General features: G+C 43.1%; 1 protein-coding gene across 3 annotated transcripts in view; it reads right to left on the bottom strand.

Annotated features, from left to right (window-relative positions):
- Window positions 1-19,045, bottom strand: part of FAM174B (family with sequence similarity 174 member B) — a 163,011-nt gene that overhangs the window by 37,108 nt on the left and 106,858 nt on the right. The window contains exon 2 of one of the 3 annotated variants that reach the window (XM_086958090.1): window positions 11,622-11,759. In XM_086958090.1, coding sequence (XP_086814216.1) covers window positions 11,622-11,759 — 138 coding nt within the window. Of the gene's footprint in view, window positions 1-11,617; window positions 11,760-19,045 lie in introns of those variants that run through there. The other 2 variants (XM_086958093.1, XM_086958092.1) reach the window with 2 other exon arrangements.

The raw sequence follows: 19,045 nt of genomic DNA, 5'->3' as shown, positions 1-19,045 counted from the left end.
TCATGTGGGTGGCACAATCAGTGCTGCAGGCCCACTAGTAGAATTTGTATATGCACTTCAGCACTGATCTGCAGTGGTAAAGTGCCCAGAGTCCTATTGCCAACAGCTACGGGTCAGGAAAAACAAGGGAGGAAGAAGCAAAAGGTTTGGGGATAATCCTGCAAAAAGGGCCATTTCCAACAGATTCCATTTTAGCTTGATCAGGTTTTAGGACCACATCGGAAAATAATTGGCCAAAGAATTTCAAGTATTTTTGTGGAATTCACATTTGTTAGCATTTGAAGTTAAACCTGCAAAGTTAAGCAAACAACATACATTTAAAAGAGTTTCCCAAACTGCTGACTGAGTCTTTGTCGCCAATGAATAATTCTTCTATTGCCTGTACCATCTCTGCCTTGAAGGTAGGGTCCAACAGCGAATAAGGAGGGAAGCGCCAGGTGAATGGGGCCATTCAGCGAGGTTGAAGTCTGGGGAGTGATCCGTTTAAAAGAGTTCTGTCATGCTCTTTCTGTGTTGCTCTGAAAATAAATATGCTGGCACTATAATTAAATGTATTTACTACAGCCTGTATGACACGTCGAATTACATCTTGGAAAAGTTCTGCAGCAGAGGATACATCACACCTCAAGTGCTTGTAGAGAAACAGATCCATATGAATAGAAAAGGTTGTAATGTACCAAGATTTATCTTCAAGTGTGATATCCTTTAGTTCAGTTTAGTCTGGAGAAGAACTCCACACCATTCAGTTGAGTTATAATAGCAACTATGTGTGGCCTTGATGTCTCTCTAGCTCATACTGCTCCTTCACTGTCTCTTTTAGGCACTACTACAATGGGAGAAACCCATGGCGTTGGACCAGTGGAGTATTCAATGATGTCATGTTTAAGCAATGGATTTAGTTCCCCTTTAAGTGCCTCTTGCAAGTGAAACACAATTTGTCTGTGCCTTTGTGCAAGAGGACAAATATCTTCATTTATATGTAACTTCATTTTTATTGTTTTGAGTTTTACTGACCCATGAAATAATGAAGTGAATGGACTTACAATTTCATGATAGGCGTTAATATAGTAGTTCACGGATATCAGTCCCATATCAGCTCAGTGTTAAAACTCAGCAAACAGGGGCTTGAGGCTGTTCCGTGAAGTATACGAATAGGTGCTTCTACCATAGTTTTCAAATTTTTCATTGTAGCTACAAATGAGCTTTGACTCTTTAGGGGTATTGAGTCAGCCCGTGAGTATACTTTAGTCTCTGACTTCGTAAGTTGAGGTAGCTGAGATAACTCTTGATACTTCTCCTCATGCATGATATTTTACGATGCACCTCTGTCAATTATGAATGGTAACAAACATCTATTTATCTTTAGAGTGATCTTCGTACAGTATTTGAATGTTTGTGGTGCCTTTTCGTGTCGATTTTTCTTTACTTTAAATTTTTCCTCACATCCGACTAGTCCCATATCTGCAGAAGTAAACTTCGACATTGCACAATTGTCATTGTCACTTTCACTAGAAAATTATACTGAGGAACGTTTTGTCGATGATTTAGACAATGGACTTCGTTTGGTGTTGTTTTGCCTCAGTTGGTGTGAGCGCTTGGCCATGTGGGGGTGCATCGTACGTCAATAACCTAGTGTTTGGTTGGCCATTTTGTCTTCATGCTGTAACTCGCTTTTTTTTCTCTTCACCTTGCCAGTCATCACAAAATGGTTTACTTTACCACAGCTGATGAATATTTGTCCAATTGGTGGCATTTGCCTTCATGTGGAAAGGACAGTCCACATCTGTAACATGTTTTTTTCTTCTGTGGGGACATCACTTAGTGTCCCTCAGCCTTGTACTTTGGCTTACTCTTCACACTTATAACTGATGTACTTTGGGTGCCTCCGGCCTCCATGTCAGTTGTTTGATGATGAGCACGTTATTCAGCGTCAGTAGCCTCGAGGACTTGTTGTATGCTCAGTTTTTCAGTATTTGTCGTAAAAAGGAATCTGACAGACATCTATCAATTACTCTGAGGCATGTAGCATCCTCATTGTTAAACTTATTGAACCTATAATGCTTCACCAGAACATCCAGTCTCTCAACAAACTCATTGATGGTTTCCCCTGGTTTCTGGCATCTTTACTGTATATGGATTTTTCACTATCTACATTTGGCACAGGATTAAATTTGACATTCAAGGTTGTTTTAATTTGATCATGTGTCACTTCACCTTCTTGTGGTATCTTTTTCATACCTTCTTTCACTTCTTCACCGGACATTTTCTTCAGATACTTTATGATCTTTTTCTGATTTTTTTTATCTATTGAATCTATGAAATCTTTAAGAGTCTCTATTAGTCCATCTATTACCAATAGTGTGTTTCTTGGCAGTATCAAATGCAGATGACAGTTTTAAAAAAGCAGCAGCTGTATACATGTTGGTGGACAGTAGTGGTTTCTCATGCACTTCTTGTGGAACTCGATCAGGCAGAGATACTCTGTCGCTTTGCGACAAACTAGCTTCAGGGTCAGCTTTAATGATTTTTGGAGCTTGGATCTCGCCCGGTCTCTCCGTTGGAGCTCCTTACTTGGGCGCGGTCTAAGGAGTTGTTCTAAGCCCCTCTGGTGGTGGGCTGCACAGCTGTTAAACTCAACCCCTGTTACCTTCCTTCTGGGGCCGTTCTGCAGCACATTATGGAACGAGGATTCGTGAATGGTTTTGGTAAGTAGATAAACCTTCTACAATACTTATCCATGACAGCAGATGTTTATGATATTTGATCAGCTTTGCGAATAAATGTTTCTTCACTAACACCGGGTTAGTCTCTTCTTCGTAGCACAATTTCAGTTTAATCTGTACTGAACTATTCAGTGCACTGCTTTCGGAACCTGGTTGCATCCACTTTCACTGTCCTTACTCCGTTAAGCGTATGGCATTGATTTGAGTTAAGGCTCAGTACCTTTTATTTGAGGCCATTTCATTCAGTTTCTGGCCACCGACATGTAGACTTTTAAAGTTCATCTTCACGCGTTTACACAGGCTAGCGTAGCTCAGACTGCACCAGTGCCACCATCAATTCGGCATTTCAACTGCAGCACATGTGACGCACACAATAAGTTTATTGGAACACAGTAAACTCTGGAAGAGCACTTACAGGGTATGGGATCTGTATCCCCTATCTCGTCCCCAGTTATAGCGTACTGCCGGACCCTAATACTCGTCAAAATTCTATATTCTAAGCCTGTCTTCAACTCATCCCTCCAACGCTTACGTGAAAGGCCTACGGTGTACAGTGGGAAATAAAAGGGTTTCAGCATTTCTTTATTTACAAGACACTACACTGTTACTTCCTCATCTCTAAGCTCTTTTCATTACGTGTAATGGCTCTTATCTCTCTATGTCCTTAGCAAACCCATGCAGTCAGCTTTTTGCTTTCCCTGTGCCTGATGTAAGTAAATTTCAGTATACCAAAGCAGACTGGGAAGTGATAAACCATAGATGTACAAGGTGCTGTGGGAGGATTCATACCCTCCAGATTATGAAATTGCGGTGGGGAGTGTACTAAGGAAACCCCAGGTTCCTGCTCGCAGTGAGCCCTGCTCTATCATGGAAATACAACATATTTGCATTTATATGTAAATTGCCTGCGTTGCTGCCTGTGGCTTAAAATCTCTAGTAATTTAAACCCATGGTTTATTTTCATTTGTATTTTCATCACATGAGAGACAATGATGTTAGTACTCAATGTTCATACATCTCCATACAATTTGTTTTTGTACACATGTTCAAAGTTTCAAAAGCTTATTGACTGTAGGTAAAAAATAAAAGCATTCAGATTGTCAAATATATGTTTACGTCACATGTATTCAATTCCAAACATAGTTTCCCAATGCATTTCGGGTTCATGCAGAACCCTTCGTCAGGGGAAATATCATAAACAAGTCAGTGAATGTTCTGGTAACAATATTTTCAAAACCACTTTCGAGGTCACTGTTCTGAGGTACAACGTAGCAGGACCTACGAGGCAACAATAGTACACATATATGTAAACACATGTCATGTTTATGTTCAAGATGTACATGCAAGCATAAGGGGAAACGAGACTGGGGAGTAACGCTGAACCAGTGCTCACCTGAAAAATAATCAAAAAATGCAAAGTTAAAGGAGAAAGTGACAAAGGCTTATAGTGAAAACTCCTCTAAATGATACTGAGGAAAACGAGAGATGCGTGTCTAATACCAAAGTACATGTGTGACATGCAATGTGCAAACTGTTAATCCTTTAGAAGGTGCACAAGGCTTGTTGATGAATAAATCAAGACATGCGGACCAAGTGGCCCCATGTGTACTGAAGTGTCAGTACTCCCAAAGGTAAGATTAAACTAAAAGTAAAGTGTCTCACCAATCCGGGTCCCCACTGGGGAACTAGGTGGAAGTGGCTGTTTCTGCAGATCGATCGAGGCAGGTCTAGGACAAAACCATGAGTGGTCAGCATGGACTGAGGAAGAGACTTAAGTCATCAGAGACATCTGTATCTTAAGTGGCACCATTGCCTGAGTATTAAATAGGTGAGCCGTCCTTCACAAATGAGGGTATCTCAGCCAAAAAATTGTAACTGGCAAGTCGAAACAAACGGACCTCTAGCACAACACTGAACCAGCCTGTAAGGATACGAACAAGCGCAGTATAAGACAAATGACTACTCCTGAGTTTAGGAAACCTTAACTCGTCCTTCAAGGAAAATAAGGACTTACCCTCACGGGGAAAGTGAAGTAGTTCATCAGGGTTATGAACTGTACTCTGGAAACAGAAAAGTTTCCGTTAGTATAAGCTAAAGATACAAAGTGATTCGCTCTAAAAATGACCGGGAGAGTAATAAACTCACCGGTCTCACTGTGGCTGCACCGTTCATCCAAAATAACGCGACTTGAGTAATAACATCATTGTCTCTCATGTGATGAAAATACAAATAAAAATAAACCATGGGTTTAAATTTGAATATAAATAAGTTTACAGTTTGATTAACTTGGTGAGGCCATCTGGCCCCTAAAAGTTGTGCCTTTGGTAGCCCAGGGCTTCCCTGAGCTCATACTAGGTATTTCTTCTAATTGGGGGGGTGGGGCACGCTCCCTTCCAACCATCGAGCACACTAAACATAAGTAGTATTGATTAAACACACACAGGTTTGTAGAAACAAAGGTGTGCTATTCCACCATTCTTCTCAGTGGCTTAAAATCTGCCATAATAGTTACATTGCGTCACCCGGACCGGTATGGAGCTCCGCACTTGAAAAGCAAATTTTAATTATCTGTATAACCATTATCCGCATTTTCATTATCTGTATAACCATTATCCACATTTTCATTATGTTACTGCTGTCGTAAATTTTTTTTTTTAAATGTATTTGAGTTTTATATAGCGCTGGCTAGACCCGGAGGTATCAGAGCGCTTTACATAAAGTTCCACAAAGTTACAAAATTGCATCAGTTCCATCAGTTACTAGAAAAACATTTCAAGAGCGTAAAGACTAGCTAAAAGGAGTTTAGAAGGGAGAGGGGGTAGGGTAAAGGGGTAGGAGGGAAATAGGATGGAGAGACAAGGGAGAGTCTGCCCAAAGTCCGGCTGGGTAGGTGACGGCAGAGGGGGAAGTCCACAGCCCATCTCCTCTATAGCTATCAGGTAGCACCAGTATGCGCAACGCTGCACCTTTAAGCATCTGTGCCAGGTGAAAATAGGGAAAGGGCACCCAATTATGAAGAATGTGCTGCCCTCAGGGCAGCCAAGAAATCGCGCTTCAAGTGACATACGGAGCAGTTCTTAAAAAGCGGCTCTGTTTCTCTCTGTGCGAGAGGCAACCCGCCTCCACTTTCAAAAGCGATTATAAATTCCCTTGCAGGCGAGTGCAATGAGTGACTGCACCCACCTACAGTGTGATGTCAGCGATGTCCTCAAGAGAAGTGCCCTCAGGGGGTGGTGGGGGGGATGATTGCACTGGCAGTGCACCACATTTTGGTAGCAGGGCATGTTAACCTATGCAACCACATTGGTAACACGTCATAGGTGCAGAGGTAAAGAGATTCCCTCATTTGGAAATTAGGGCACGCCCTCGCTCGATAGCACTGGTTCTACATGTGCACCAGCGCAATCAGTTTTACAGAAGGGGGCCATACAAGCATCTGTGACTCCTTCTGTAATATCAAAGTGCCTTGGGGTCACTCAAAGCGGGCGCAAATGCCCACAGGCACTTTATGTAATACAGCCCCTGGTAGCACTTTACTCCTTCACTGCCACCATGGTCACTACTCCGTATCCTGGCCACATTTCACTATTTCTACAGAATCTAGGAAAACATCTCCTGGAAACAAAGGCTTCACATTTTTAAAAATTATTTAGCGGCCACTGATGCCTCAAAATTTGAACCTGCAAGACAGGCAGTATACAGAAGCAGTGCCACATACACAATACATTTTCTGAACAACTTAACATGCTTCTGGAAAGATTTCATTTCTTTAAGAGGAAACAATCTGCTGATGAAAGCATCTGGTCAAAGATTCTTCGCTTCCACCTTCAACTTTGGAGAGCCACTGGACACTTACATCAGAGACCAGTTTGTCTTCCGTTGTTACTCTAAGAAAATACAAGAGCGGCTGCAGAGCTGCAGAGCCCCCACTCTTGCAGAAGTAACTGATGCGGTCAAGCCCACTGAACGGGCTATAGTATGAAAAATTCATGGCTTTGGAACAATCCACTACTTCTCATGTTAATGTTTATTCTTGTTTCGAGTAACACCCAGTTACTGCAATATCAGTGAAAGATAAGCTTGCTAAAAATGTGTCTAAAAATGCTCAAAATGTATGATATCGATGTGTGTCAAAGTCCCATTTATGTTGGATCTTGAATTGTACTCCTTTGGGTAAACGCTGCAATAAGTGGAAGAAAATTGGCCTCTTTGAAAGTGTCTGCAAGGAAGGTAAATCTTTACTTACAGTTACCAATATGGATCTTGAAGTGGATGAAAGTACTAAGGATTTGTCAAAATACTTCTTACCATACCTAGCAATTTTTGTCCAGATTGTGATACTAACAACATTGGTGTGAATGGCAAAGTCAAAGGACCTTGGTGTGACCAGACTATTGGTAAGATTTCTCTAAACATGATGGCTGATTCAGATGCTCCAATAACAATATTATCTGATTTGCACTTTTATCAACACTGGGTTAAGGAATTTTCACTTCAAAATCCGGATCCACATCCCAAAGTTGCTTTGGGGGAGAAAAGTTTCGATTTGCTAGGGTATTTTGTTGGGTCTGTAACATGTCTGGGGAGAATGGCAATTTCCAAAGTTTATGTAGCCATAAAGGGTGGAAATGTGTTTTGGTTGGAGGATTTTGCCAATTTGGGCTTAATGCTCAATCCCTGTGCTGAAACATTGGTCGTGGCAGCGGATGCTTTCATTTCTTTAATTGATTCTGCTTTAGTGAACACCACCTTTGCAATTCTTCAGAAAGTTTTTAGCAACATTGGTCCCATTAAAAATGTGAGCATAAAATCAAACTCAAATCTAATGCGGTGCCGGAGGTACATAAAATGACCCCTGGCCCATTAAGTGTGAGGGACGACCTCATTCCATAAATAGACGCCTCATGGAAATACTAGAGCAACTGATTCTTAAGAATGGGAAGCCACATTGTCATTGTGCGGAAAAATCTAGGGAGATTTGCATATGTGCGGATCTTCTCACCCTGAATTAAAACTTTAATGGCTTCCATCCCTGTGAGACGACGTCCCGGCAACCCCAACCCGAACACCGCCCTTCCCCGAACTTACCTCCTTCGCTACCCCCGGGATTGTATCCCCGGCCTCATAACGCCAGCATAAGGACCAGACCCGAAACGCCAACAAGAGCCCAGAGAGTCATGCCCTTCTTTTCCCCACAGGGACCAACCAGAACACCGGGTCAGACGGACTCAAATCTCGCGGACCCCGGAAGCTCCGCCCCTATGGCAGCGACAGCACAGGATAAAAGAGAGAACCAGGAAGTGAAAGCCGTCGGAGATTTGTGGCAGGAACCTCGGACTGGTGGTCGTGAAGGAGAAGAAGCTGGAGACGGAGAGCAGACGGGTGAAGCAGACGTGTGGACCGAAGAGTGGTGGAGTCCACAGGAGGTGGCTGTAGAGCGGCCGTAACTCAACGGGAGAGTTACGGCGGACCGCGTGAGTGCCTTTAACCTTACCATTGTCTACTCGCTAGGAGTCCCCTGTAAAGTCCCTGTACAATATTCCCCTTCTCTTTAGAATCACGTCCCCTGCACTATATTATAGTTGTATAGCACCGCACTGCGCGCCCCGCCATTTCCTTAACGTCCCGACCGAACACCCTTTCTTCTTACCGCCCCGTGTTCCTTCCTCCCGATACCTTCCTTCCCTCACTGTCTCTTTTCCGTCCCTTCCCCAACATGTCCCGGGTGACGGTGAATGTTGCAGAGATCCTAAGACTAGGATAGGACTAACGGTCCCTCGTTTTCTCTTTTGCTCCCTGCCCTCCGTGGATCCTCCACGTCACCGGAGCCGCCGTTTGGAACCACCGAAGACCGCAAGCTACAACGAAGACCCGGAGTGGATCCCGTACCCTGAAGTCATCCTTGTTTTCCTTGTGTCCTACCTCTGTGACTATCTGCAAATAAACAACCACTATAGCACACTATATACGGCCTCCTCGCCTGCTTTTCCGGCCCGCTGCACACCCACCTTCACAATCCCCCTATCCAAAGTGCATGAGCTTTTAGTTAATTTGGGACAAATCAGATTCTTTTTGCTTATTGATTTACGGTTGGCTTATAACCAGATTCCCTTAGCAGAAGAGTCACATGATTTGATCACCTTTGTAACACCATTTGATGTGTTCAAATGCTTATGCATACCTTTTGCCCTAGCATCCTGCTTTAAAGCATGAAAAGTAAGGACCATTTTCACTGGGCACAGAATTTGAGATCTTTACTGACCACAAGACTTTGATTTGCACATTGGATGGTAGTGGCACTGGCAAGTCCTCCTTGACATTAGTCAGGTTGGTAGTCATTTACCTCTTAGAACATTCCAGGAGGAAAGAAAAGTAGGGCTGTTCTAGGATGCCTCTGGAACTTGATAGAGAGGCAGATGGAGAAGAGGATGTCGAGTGTGTGAGGCTTTTGTGGATGACATATTGGAGGACTAAGACGCAGTGACTAGAAATGCACGGTTGAAAGTTCTGGAATCAGATGACAATATTAAAAAGTATCAGGGTGTATCAAGAATGGTTTGCCCAAGTATAGGAATCTGGGCACTGGTGTTTAACCTTTTGCCAAGGTTTCTGAAGAGTTGTCAATTGTTTCCCAATGTGTCAGGATTTGTGCATTGCCCCTGCTTCTATTTGTGCAATGATGATTGGTTTATCTCACAAGAAAGCTTTGAGCAGCTCCGAGCTTCTGCCTGTGGTTTAATAAGTCAGCATGCAGCAGGCAGGGCAGCTCTCAAACTGGGTCTTAGATCTGTACCGCCAGGACAGTCCTCCTGTGACCAGAGGTAGTGCAGCAGTGGCTGACTGCCTGAACTGAAAGACAGCACTGAGCAATCACACTGGATTCAATGCTGCATGCCATGTCCACCCTAATTCTATGTCGTCATTACCGGACCCCGGTACACGATAGTACTGGGTCTTAGATTTATAGCATTTGCTCAGGCTGTTATGATTAATTGCATATCGTTTGATTAACCTTTGAGAGGGGTAACTGAGCACCGACCGAATATTTACCAGTTTTTAAAAAGATGGATCGTTTGTTGTTTTCAGCAGGGTGACCAGACGTCCCAGGTTGGCCTTCGTCCCCGTTTTCCAACTCCTGTCACAACAGTCAACTAACCGAAGGATGCACGTCTTCACGTACACAAAACAATTTAACTTTGCTGATACTATTCGGAAAAGCAACATTTAATTCCCTTTAGTGTCTCACTGCCATGTGTTCTTTATGTTGGACTGTGTCTTCAAGTAAGCAATAATGTCCCGCTGTCGCTGAAAAACTGTAATCAGACTCATGTTTTTGATAGGTCATTCACAGCTTTCGCTTTTTAGAATCTCGTCACCTTAGAGTGAAGGTCTAAAGTACATGTAGATGGTGCTGTAGATGTGCCTACACAATGTTTCCTTGTACATAGTCGTTTGCATGGACAGGGCCAAGAAGCCTTTGATCATTACAACCTTTGTGTGAAATTGAAAATTTCAAGTAAAACAATGTGTGTTACTTGTCATAATAACGTTCATTAAACATTAAATCCAAAGGAATATTCTCTCTTTTTCAATGACAAATTAGTGTGTTTGGAGGCAAACTAGTATAATTTGATCAATTGCATTTTTCACAATTTTAAAATCAGTTAAATTGTGAAACTGGTCACAAATGTAACTGCACAATACGTTTTGGAACAATTTGCTTGCCGTATCCTTGATTACAAATATAAAATATTAAAATACTATTAATGTGCCAGCCACAGCTAGAGTAAGAAGTACAATGCACAATCCTATAATATACAAGCAAGCAGATACATCATTCTTTCATACAGTCATACGGATCAGGCAGTGGTTTCAGTATTACCTCTTTTTCTTAAACCTACTCCATCTTTCCAACCTCACTCAATGTTTTGCTCATTCAGCATTGTCTTTACTTAAGGTTTACAGAATTCTCAGACATCCCATTTAACAACCTTACACATATTATTCCTACACTATGCATTTAAGAGCTGTTGCGTGTTTTGCATCCAATTTAGTCTTCTATTAGTGTTGCTGTCCTGGAGCACAAAGCTTATATGAAAAAAGATAATGCATTCATTCAGAAAACACATTCCACCATTCAAAATAAATCCACTTTTATTACAGAAAAATTATTTTTCTGACCTGGGCAAAGGAATGGGTCTTCAGTCTAGCATTCACACAATCAAAGGCTAAGCCGAAGTGAGCAGGACTGAGAACAACCTTTTCCCAAAAAATGCTACATTCTAAAAGGCAGCTGCCTTGATTGCTGCGATCATGGGGTGTCGGAAATCCACCACAAGCAGTAAGTGTTGTCCTATGTATTGTTTGGGGGGAGGGGGAGAGTGGGGGGAGGAGGAACTAGGTGATTGGTGCAAAATGTCACTTTTCCCAAGTTGGCAAATATCCTTCCACAGACAATCGGCACAGACACAATGCCAGTAGACCGCACTGCCCGATACATGCAACCTGTATGAAATCCGCAGAGCCGGGGATTGCAGCTCTCATTCTCAGTAAGCCTAACTCTGTCTATTATCCTCTCACGCTGAACAGAATTACTCTGAACATATCCCTTAAGATTTTTCCTCATATGCTACAACTTTGCCAGAGTCTTGTCAAATTGATGATTGTGCGGGGAGAACGCTCCAGGTGCACACTCGTTGTTACAATCCTTATGAGGTCGACTATAAAGAGAAAAAAGCGCAAACAATATTTTCACATATTTACTCAATGAAAGATTACAAATTAAGGTAATGTTGTTAAAAAAATAAAATTAAAAAATCTATGAAAAAGTATGAAAGAAGCCACCACCAGGAGTATAATGAATTAAAGGCAACCTCCCAGTGCCTGTGTGTACATTACCTGTACCTGTATTTTACATCGAACACTGTTGAATCCTCGTCATCATCATTTTCTTCATTCAGAGGCGCCATTTCGACTCGCTCTGCAGGAGTGGTGATGATGTCATACTTCCGCGTTTTTCTTATCCTTCTACCAGACCTAAGAAAGACATTAAATATTGGATGACTGATGTTTTCATCAGGGTAATAGTCTTATGAAAAATATAATGCCCTCAACTATTCTTATTAAGGCTGTGCAAATTAAGTGGTTCGTAGCAATCATAATCAGACGGTAAATATAATTCAATACTTGTTTATAACTTGCAATACTGAAGTTAGCCCTTCTGACAGAATCTCAAATGTATGCAGACAATAGAAACGTGGCAGAGAGAGATTAAATGATTTGTTAAGAATCTGGAATAGGAATTATGGACATTAAAACATAGGACTCTGTGCTTGGGTCAAAAAACGTAACCACTTGGCTCCTTCTATCATCATGAATGTTGGAAAGAATAAGCATACTCTTCCTCATGACGGTAAACTATCACATAATGTGAAAGACTCATCAACATCAATGGGAACACTAGCTGCAAAGTAATGCTCAAAAGAATCCTAACTTCAACGGATTTCACTGGAGGAAAGGATTTGTTAAAAAAATATTTACACATGAATCCATCTGCGAGTAAAAATATAAAACATGATGTTTTGTTAAGCAGGCACCGACAGACAGTAGCTTTAGGCTCCATCGTCTAATTGTTAAGGAAAGAAATATTGTGAGATATTTTCCAATTATTACTTCTATGAGTCATGACTGAGGGGGAGTGGACAAACTTGGAAAACAGGCACAGGAGTCCACCTCAACCCATGATACCAGGCGTACTGAATCTGGAAGTGTGGCTTCTAGATAAGATGGCAGCTCCCTTGGGTTTGATGTACGCTGCTCCAAAGGAGATGGATTTCTTTACGAGACTAAAGTATCCAGGACTAGAGTACCTTCTGTGGCTGTCAGCTGAGGAAGGGAATTTTATAAAGGTGAGTGCGAGCCAGGGTTTCTAGAAACAGAGGTCAGAAAAAACGTTTTTAATTTTTCTAACATTTTAATTATTCACAGACAATATAACTTCTAAAAAGCGCGTTACCCTGCTTTCTTGTGAAATTGCATGAACCTTCCATATGCAACGGTCACATCTTAATGTAGTGAACAGTCCCCTTGCACATATTTTAAGGAGGGTGATAGTTATTAACTGGAGTATGTGCTATCCCACCTAAACATTTGTTATGGGAATGTATTGCTTGGGGTCAAGGCGCAGGGGCCATTCAAGGGAAACGATAAAATTAAGCATGCTATTGATTTCTGTACTGTTGATATCCCACCTTTGAAGGGGTAGGATGTGCCCATTACAGTGGAAAGTATTATTTCCTAGGGGAGACACATCTCATCTGGACCTGTGAGAGCGTGAAGATAGGGTGGCAATAACCATTAGGTGGCACATAAGCTCTTTAAGTTGGCATGTAGGCGAGAGGGGATTAGACCTTTTTTAAGCTGAATGGTGGCATACTTCTCCTACATCCAGCACCTTAGCACTTCATTTATTTGCGGTCTTAGGAAGCTCATTCTTCACCTTTCAATATTTGCAGCATGACATTCACAATTGTACTCCATCTTGGAGATGCTATAGGCTTGCATGGCTGGCCATGATCTACATCCCGCTGAAAACGCTACCCCGCATTTCTCTCTCTGTGGCACTTTGTCATGAAACCCTTCCCCCCAGACCTCACATAGTCAACTATATTTTCCATATTTTCTGTTACAAACCACAGGATGGAGGATACTTTATTCTGGTCTTCTGACTTTCCTTCCAGTATCAATTTGATATAATCCATGTCACCATAACAGATCCAGTCCAGTTTATTACTTGATCCCCTATTGTCAACAGAACAGGCATCTAGTGTATGAAAGGCCATGTGGAGCCTTCCTGGCAACTGGATGGGGTAGATCCACGCTACACGAGCATGCTTAACCACATGCATGCGGTGTATTTTCCCGCTGTGTGCTGAAGAATGCAGGATGCCATTGTTCATGAGCACACGACCAGTGTACTGCATGACGAGCTGAGCTCGTCATGAGCAGCGAAGGGGTTAAATAACCACTCACTACTAACCAGACAGGCCTGCCAGCACCAAAGAGATCTGCCACAAACTGCTAGTCAACAGAAGCCTCTGCAACAGACCACCCTGCAGATCTTAAATAGTCACATGCTCTACGCACCAACATACTGTAATAACAAAAAAGAAAATAATAAAGCTGTCCTTCTCATATGGAAATCTTATAAGGGAGAACTGTAACGCAGTCTACATTAGCAGATCTCGGATCCCTGCTCCTCAATCTTTATCGACGTCAGTTACCTCTTGGGGATCCATAAGACCATAGCGGGGACGACCTCCTGCCACAAACAGTATAAGAAATCAGATCCAGAACTTAAAATAAAAATGATCACCACAATAACGGACCTGCTTATCAGTGCTGCCAGCGTAACATATTTTATCAAACTGCGAAGGACTATTTCCCATATCATGATAACCACACCTCGGTGGTCATCACTAAGGACATAGAAACACTTTCCAAATAGGTTCAAATCAAAGACAACAATCTTTCAATCATACACCCAAATGGTGTAGTGTGCTACCCATGTGAATAAGCATGTCAATGTCCTACAAAGGGGTAACAAGTGGTGCACAAATAATATAATGCAGTGCAACACAATATCAAATTGGAGAATGTTAACCTGGTAGGATATTTAAAGGACAGGTGCTAAAGTAGAAAGTGAATTCTAATCAAGAAGATGCATTCTGCATTGTTGCAATTTTAGTTTATAATGCATAAAATGACGAAATGCAACCTCAAGCCTATTGTATAGCATTTGTGATAACTTTCAACATATCTCTGCATTGGACATAATGCAACCATGTATTCAATCAAGAAGTAATACAGTGTGACACAATAGGTATATGGGCAGAGAGGCAGGTAGGCTTATACAAGTGCAAAGAAAGGCAATCTTGTATATAAAGACTGACATACAGGCTTTTCATACTAAACTAAAGGGGTGCCTCTGTTTCAGTTAGACTGCTTCAGTAGTGAAAAGTCCAACTGATTGCTGAATAAGCTAACAGAATTGTTAAAAACAAATAAAATAAAAAAAAGACTATAGAACTACTTCTTGGCGGGTTATATTTATTTTGCAGATGCAATTTGTGCTTTTCTCGGATCACTTCCTCACTGTGCACCTCACTGTCTGTCATTGGTCTCCATCTATTGAAAAAGCCTTCGACACAGTTGACTGGGGCTAACTGAACCCAGTGCCAGAGTATGCATGGGGCAGAGTAATTTGGAAAAAATGGAATCTAGGTTGTGGGACGCGTCAGGGCTGCCTGCCCGTGCTGCTCCTGTTTGTGCTTGCAATGGAGCCTCTGGCAGTTTGGGTGCACCAGGAGCTGTGGGATAAAGGCATGCAATTGGGGAACGTTCGGCACAACATATCAATGTAAGTGGATGATGCTTTTTGTATCTTTCCTCTCCCCGCTTCGCGCTGGTGATCCTGTTGCACCAGTTGGATGAGTTTGAAGACCCATCGGGTCTTCGGCTCAACCGGGCCAAATCTCTGCTATTCCCTCTTATGTTGCTGGTCGGGACAGCAGTGAGACTCCAGGAGATTGGGCTGCGCTGGGAACTGGTGTACTTTAGATACCTGGGGATCATGGTCACACACACCAGGATGCAACAATGGGGCCTCAACATGGGTATTGTACTGGACTCACTAAAGAAAAACAAACACAACAGAAGTAGGTTGCCTAGAACAATGCAGTAAGGAAACTGTGGTAAGATATAGATATATAAATGCTGGAAGTCATGTATAATTGTGTGTGTGAGGAATTCTCTTCCATTAAGGATGGCCTTCTAGACCCCCTTGAATTATAAATGACTTCCAGCATTTAGATCTCTATATCTTGTGTTTGTAGTATTATGCATGGGGACAGCAGGGTTTACTTGTCTTCCCCGGACTCTCTCTGCAGTGGTTTAGCTGGACTCACTAAAGACCTGGGTGTCCTTGATGGGCAGACCGGCCATCTTAAAGATGGTGCTCGTGTTGCTATGTTTGTATGTCCTGCAAAGTTTTCTCTCCCGGTGAAGGTGTTCAGGCAACTGGACTCACTACTCATCTCCTTGATGTGGGCGGGCGCGCCCTGCATCGCATCTTGCGATGCAGGGCACGGAACTAAATTTCGTAACGAATTTCGTAGCGCGCCCTGCATCGCATCTTGCAATGCAGGGTACGGAACGAAATTAGTTTTATTAATTTCATTGTTTACTTACCTGCAATCATCCCTATTCCGGTGTTTATCACCCCCTCCCCCGCTCCGCCTGTCTGCCCCACCACAACTCACTCCACGTGCCGCGGCTGGGTGCTCCGCTTCCGCTGATTAATGGGCCTCCCGCTGTCACGCTTCATACACCTGGACTTAGGTTTAATCAATGGGGGCGCCCGAGTGTCCACTCACTGAAGGGGCTAAAAAAAAAAAAAAAGAATTGTAGCTCATGTTCCTTAAAGGGTTAACGCAACCAAGAGAAAACAATGGATTGTTTGATTGGCATGTCCACTCTCCCTCTGACACCGGCCCAGAGCCGTCCGTGACAGCTGTCACGCGAAAGCACACAGGGCTTGAAAGGACGCGTTTGTTTCCAACAAAGAGTCAGGATCTTGCAGATGTGACTGTCGCACACGGCGTTCATGCCAGGGAACCTGCTGGGCTTGTTCACAACGCCCAAACAGCACAGTGGTATTCTTCTTCTCCTCAGCAAATCAAATAAAAAGACAAAAATAATGCAGAGTCAAATTGTGAAAAGTTACGGTGTGTATCAGTGGCCTCCCGTGATAAAACTAAGTGTTAAGAAGCACTAGGGCAGCAGGCCTATCAGTCCAATAGCGTCACGGGGAGCACATAGCAGGGTGCTCGGGTTTATCAGGACTTTCTCACATTCCTTCTTTGCAAAGTGCTCCATCTTTTGGTAGAAAAACAGAAAGGAAGGAAGGGATCTGAGAGTGAAAGTTACTGGCCTTGCTGGTAGTCTTAAACGTTTCCTTTCTCATGAAATGTTTCTCCTCATTGGGTGGAAAAGAGAGCGCCTACACCAACACAGTTTTGTTTGTTTAAGAAACCTTCTAGGCCTGGCACACGCTTGACACAATCACATCTTTTTTGTGGCAGTGAAGACTTAACAACTGAGCGGTGAAGTACGTACTTCGAATTGTAATTATATGTATATATCCCTTGCTAACCCTGACTAGGTCTTGAAGGGACAGTTGTGTAAATAAAATTGCATTACGGGCAGCCTGGTTATTACTAAAATCTATATTTTGGAAGCTCAATTTTATTTTAATCCTTTTTTGCTTATTCTGTAGCAGTCTATCTTAAACTGTGTGTATAGAAAGTTTAAAAGAATGACTTGCATATTAACAGAGCTTTCTGGCACAGATACTTCATCGAATGGTCTTCAGAATACGACGTTTGTTATTTCGGGAACAAATGCAAGCCTGTGTTTATATATGAGCTTAGGCTGTAGGCATCCAGGCAGATGTCGCTTTGATATTACGCTTTGGGTCAGATGCGAGCTGGGAAGGGGCTGCCTGAGGTGCCTTTTTATGTGCAGAAGTCAGCACTGTTTTATAGGCACACGTGAGCTTGGGACGTGCTGCTTGGGTGCAGAATTGCAGATGCGAGTTTCGAATGTGCTGTAGTAGGTGCAGTCATGAATTACAGGTGTGCAGCTTTTTGGGAGATGTGAGGACGGGATGAGTGGGAGTCGGCAAGGAACGCTTTGATTTGAGACTGGACTAAGCTGCTTTGTGGCATAAACGGCTGTGTGCCCTTCCTTTGGAGACATGTGACCTTCGGATGCGCCTCTCAAGGACAAAAGGTGACATTTTGTTGTTCCGACCAAGAGATGCTCAGTTTAAGGCCTGCTCCAAGATGTACAGCTCCTAGTGCTGATGTGAACATAACATGAGCTACTTGAGCAGCAAATCTGAGAAGGGCCTGCTCGGTTTCGTGCCACAATGGGTGAGCGAGACCGGCACAAAGTGTCTTCAGAAGATGTAATCCGTACGTACCCTTTAAATGTAATGATGATGAATACGAGGATGAACTATGTGCTTGAGATGCTGGGCGCAGACATCAGCTTGCGGTGCTCACCACAGGTGTGCGATTGTGGTGCTAACCACATCTGCCCAGGTAGCCACGAAGGTTTTGGAGGCCATCCTTCCAATGCAGATCAATCACCCAGCACCCTAGTCAGTAGGACACCCCAGAACTCTCAGCTTGGACTGCGCTAGGTTGTGTTAGAGGTAAATGCTTGACAAGACACTCTTCTACGTGCCCCATGTACTGCCGGACTCGATTCGTCCACAATAGGTATGGCCAACGTCTACATGGCTCAAGAAATACGAATTATCAAGAAATTCATGAATACAGAAACAGATGTTACTAGGTTTACTTGCTAACAATAATCAGTTGTGCCCATATCCACGTGCAAAGTAACAGGTACTAATAGGTTGCACATAGCCGCAGTCATCCAAGTAGTATAATTTTCACAAGCCCAGTAATAGGTACATGCCCTTATTATCAGGTATTGCCAGTTTGTAAATGCCCCCAGTGCCAGGTATAACCAGCATCTACATACTATTAATATCAAGTATTGTCAGTGATAATGCCGGCTGTAGTTGATTTTTTCAGTTTCCACATAACCCCAAAGTAAGTTTGCCAAGAGTTACAAATGCAGCTTCAATGCTTGACTTTTCCTTCTGCAGCAACTAGTGTCTGCTGTTCAAGCACTTCTACAGAGGTGCAGGAGCTGAAAATGACTCGGATCCCTCCACCCGGAATGCTAAGTGGCCTGCAGCATCCTCCTGCCAAGGGAATCCACAGGTATTTCAGTCTGCAGCCACCCACATGCTGGCCCAAGCATGCATCTGAATGTTGGGCGCATACTGCTGACTCCACATATGGCTTTCAGCTGGCCACATGCCAGCCAACCGGATGGACCATGCTCAAGGGAATGATAGGGAGTGGCACCAGCAAAAACAGCAGCATGAATATTCATCTTGTGTACATAATCCTTGAAGAGGCGTTTTTATTTGCCCTAAGGTCGCTCATACATGTGACCACACAAAGAGTGTGCGCCTATTCCTCTCTAGGGCTGTACATAAATGCCAAAATATCAGACACAGAGCGCAAGAGCTACGGAGCGGAGCATGAGTGCGACTGGACAACAGAGCAACAGCAGACTCCGATCTGAAATCAAGAGATGGAGCATTAAGTGTAGGGAGGTCCCTTCCCAAGCCAGACTCGTCACAGCTCGACCTCCTCAGGGCCCTCAGCTCCCTCAGCTGT

The sequence above is a fragment of the Lissotriton vulgaris genome, chromosome 2_1 (assembly GCF_964263255.1).
Source record: "Lissotriton vulgaris chromosome 2_1, aLisVul1.2, whole genome shotgun sequence".
NCBI classification, from domain to species: Eukaryota; Metazoa; Chordata; class Amphibia; order Caudata; family Salamandridae; genus Lissotriton; species Lissotriton vulgaris.
Note: the sequence above shows the minus strand (reverse complement) of the source record. Positions and strands in the feature narration are given on the sequence as shown.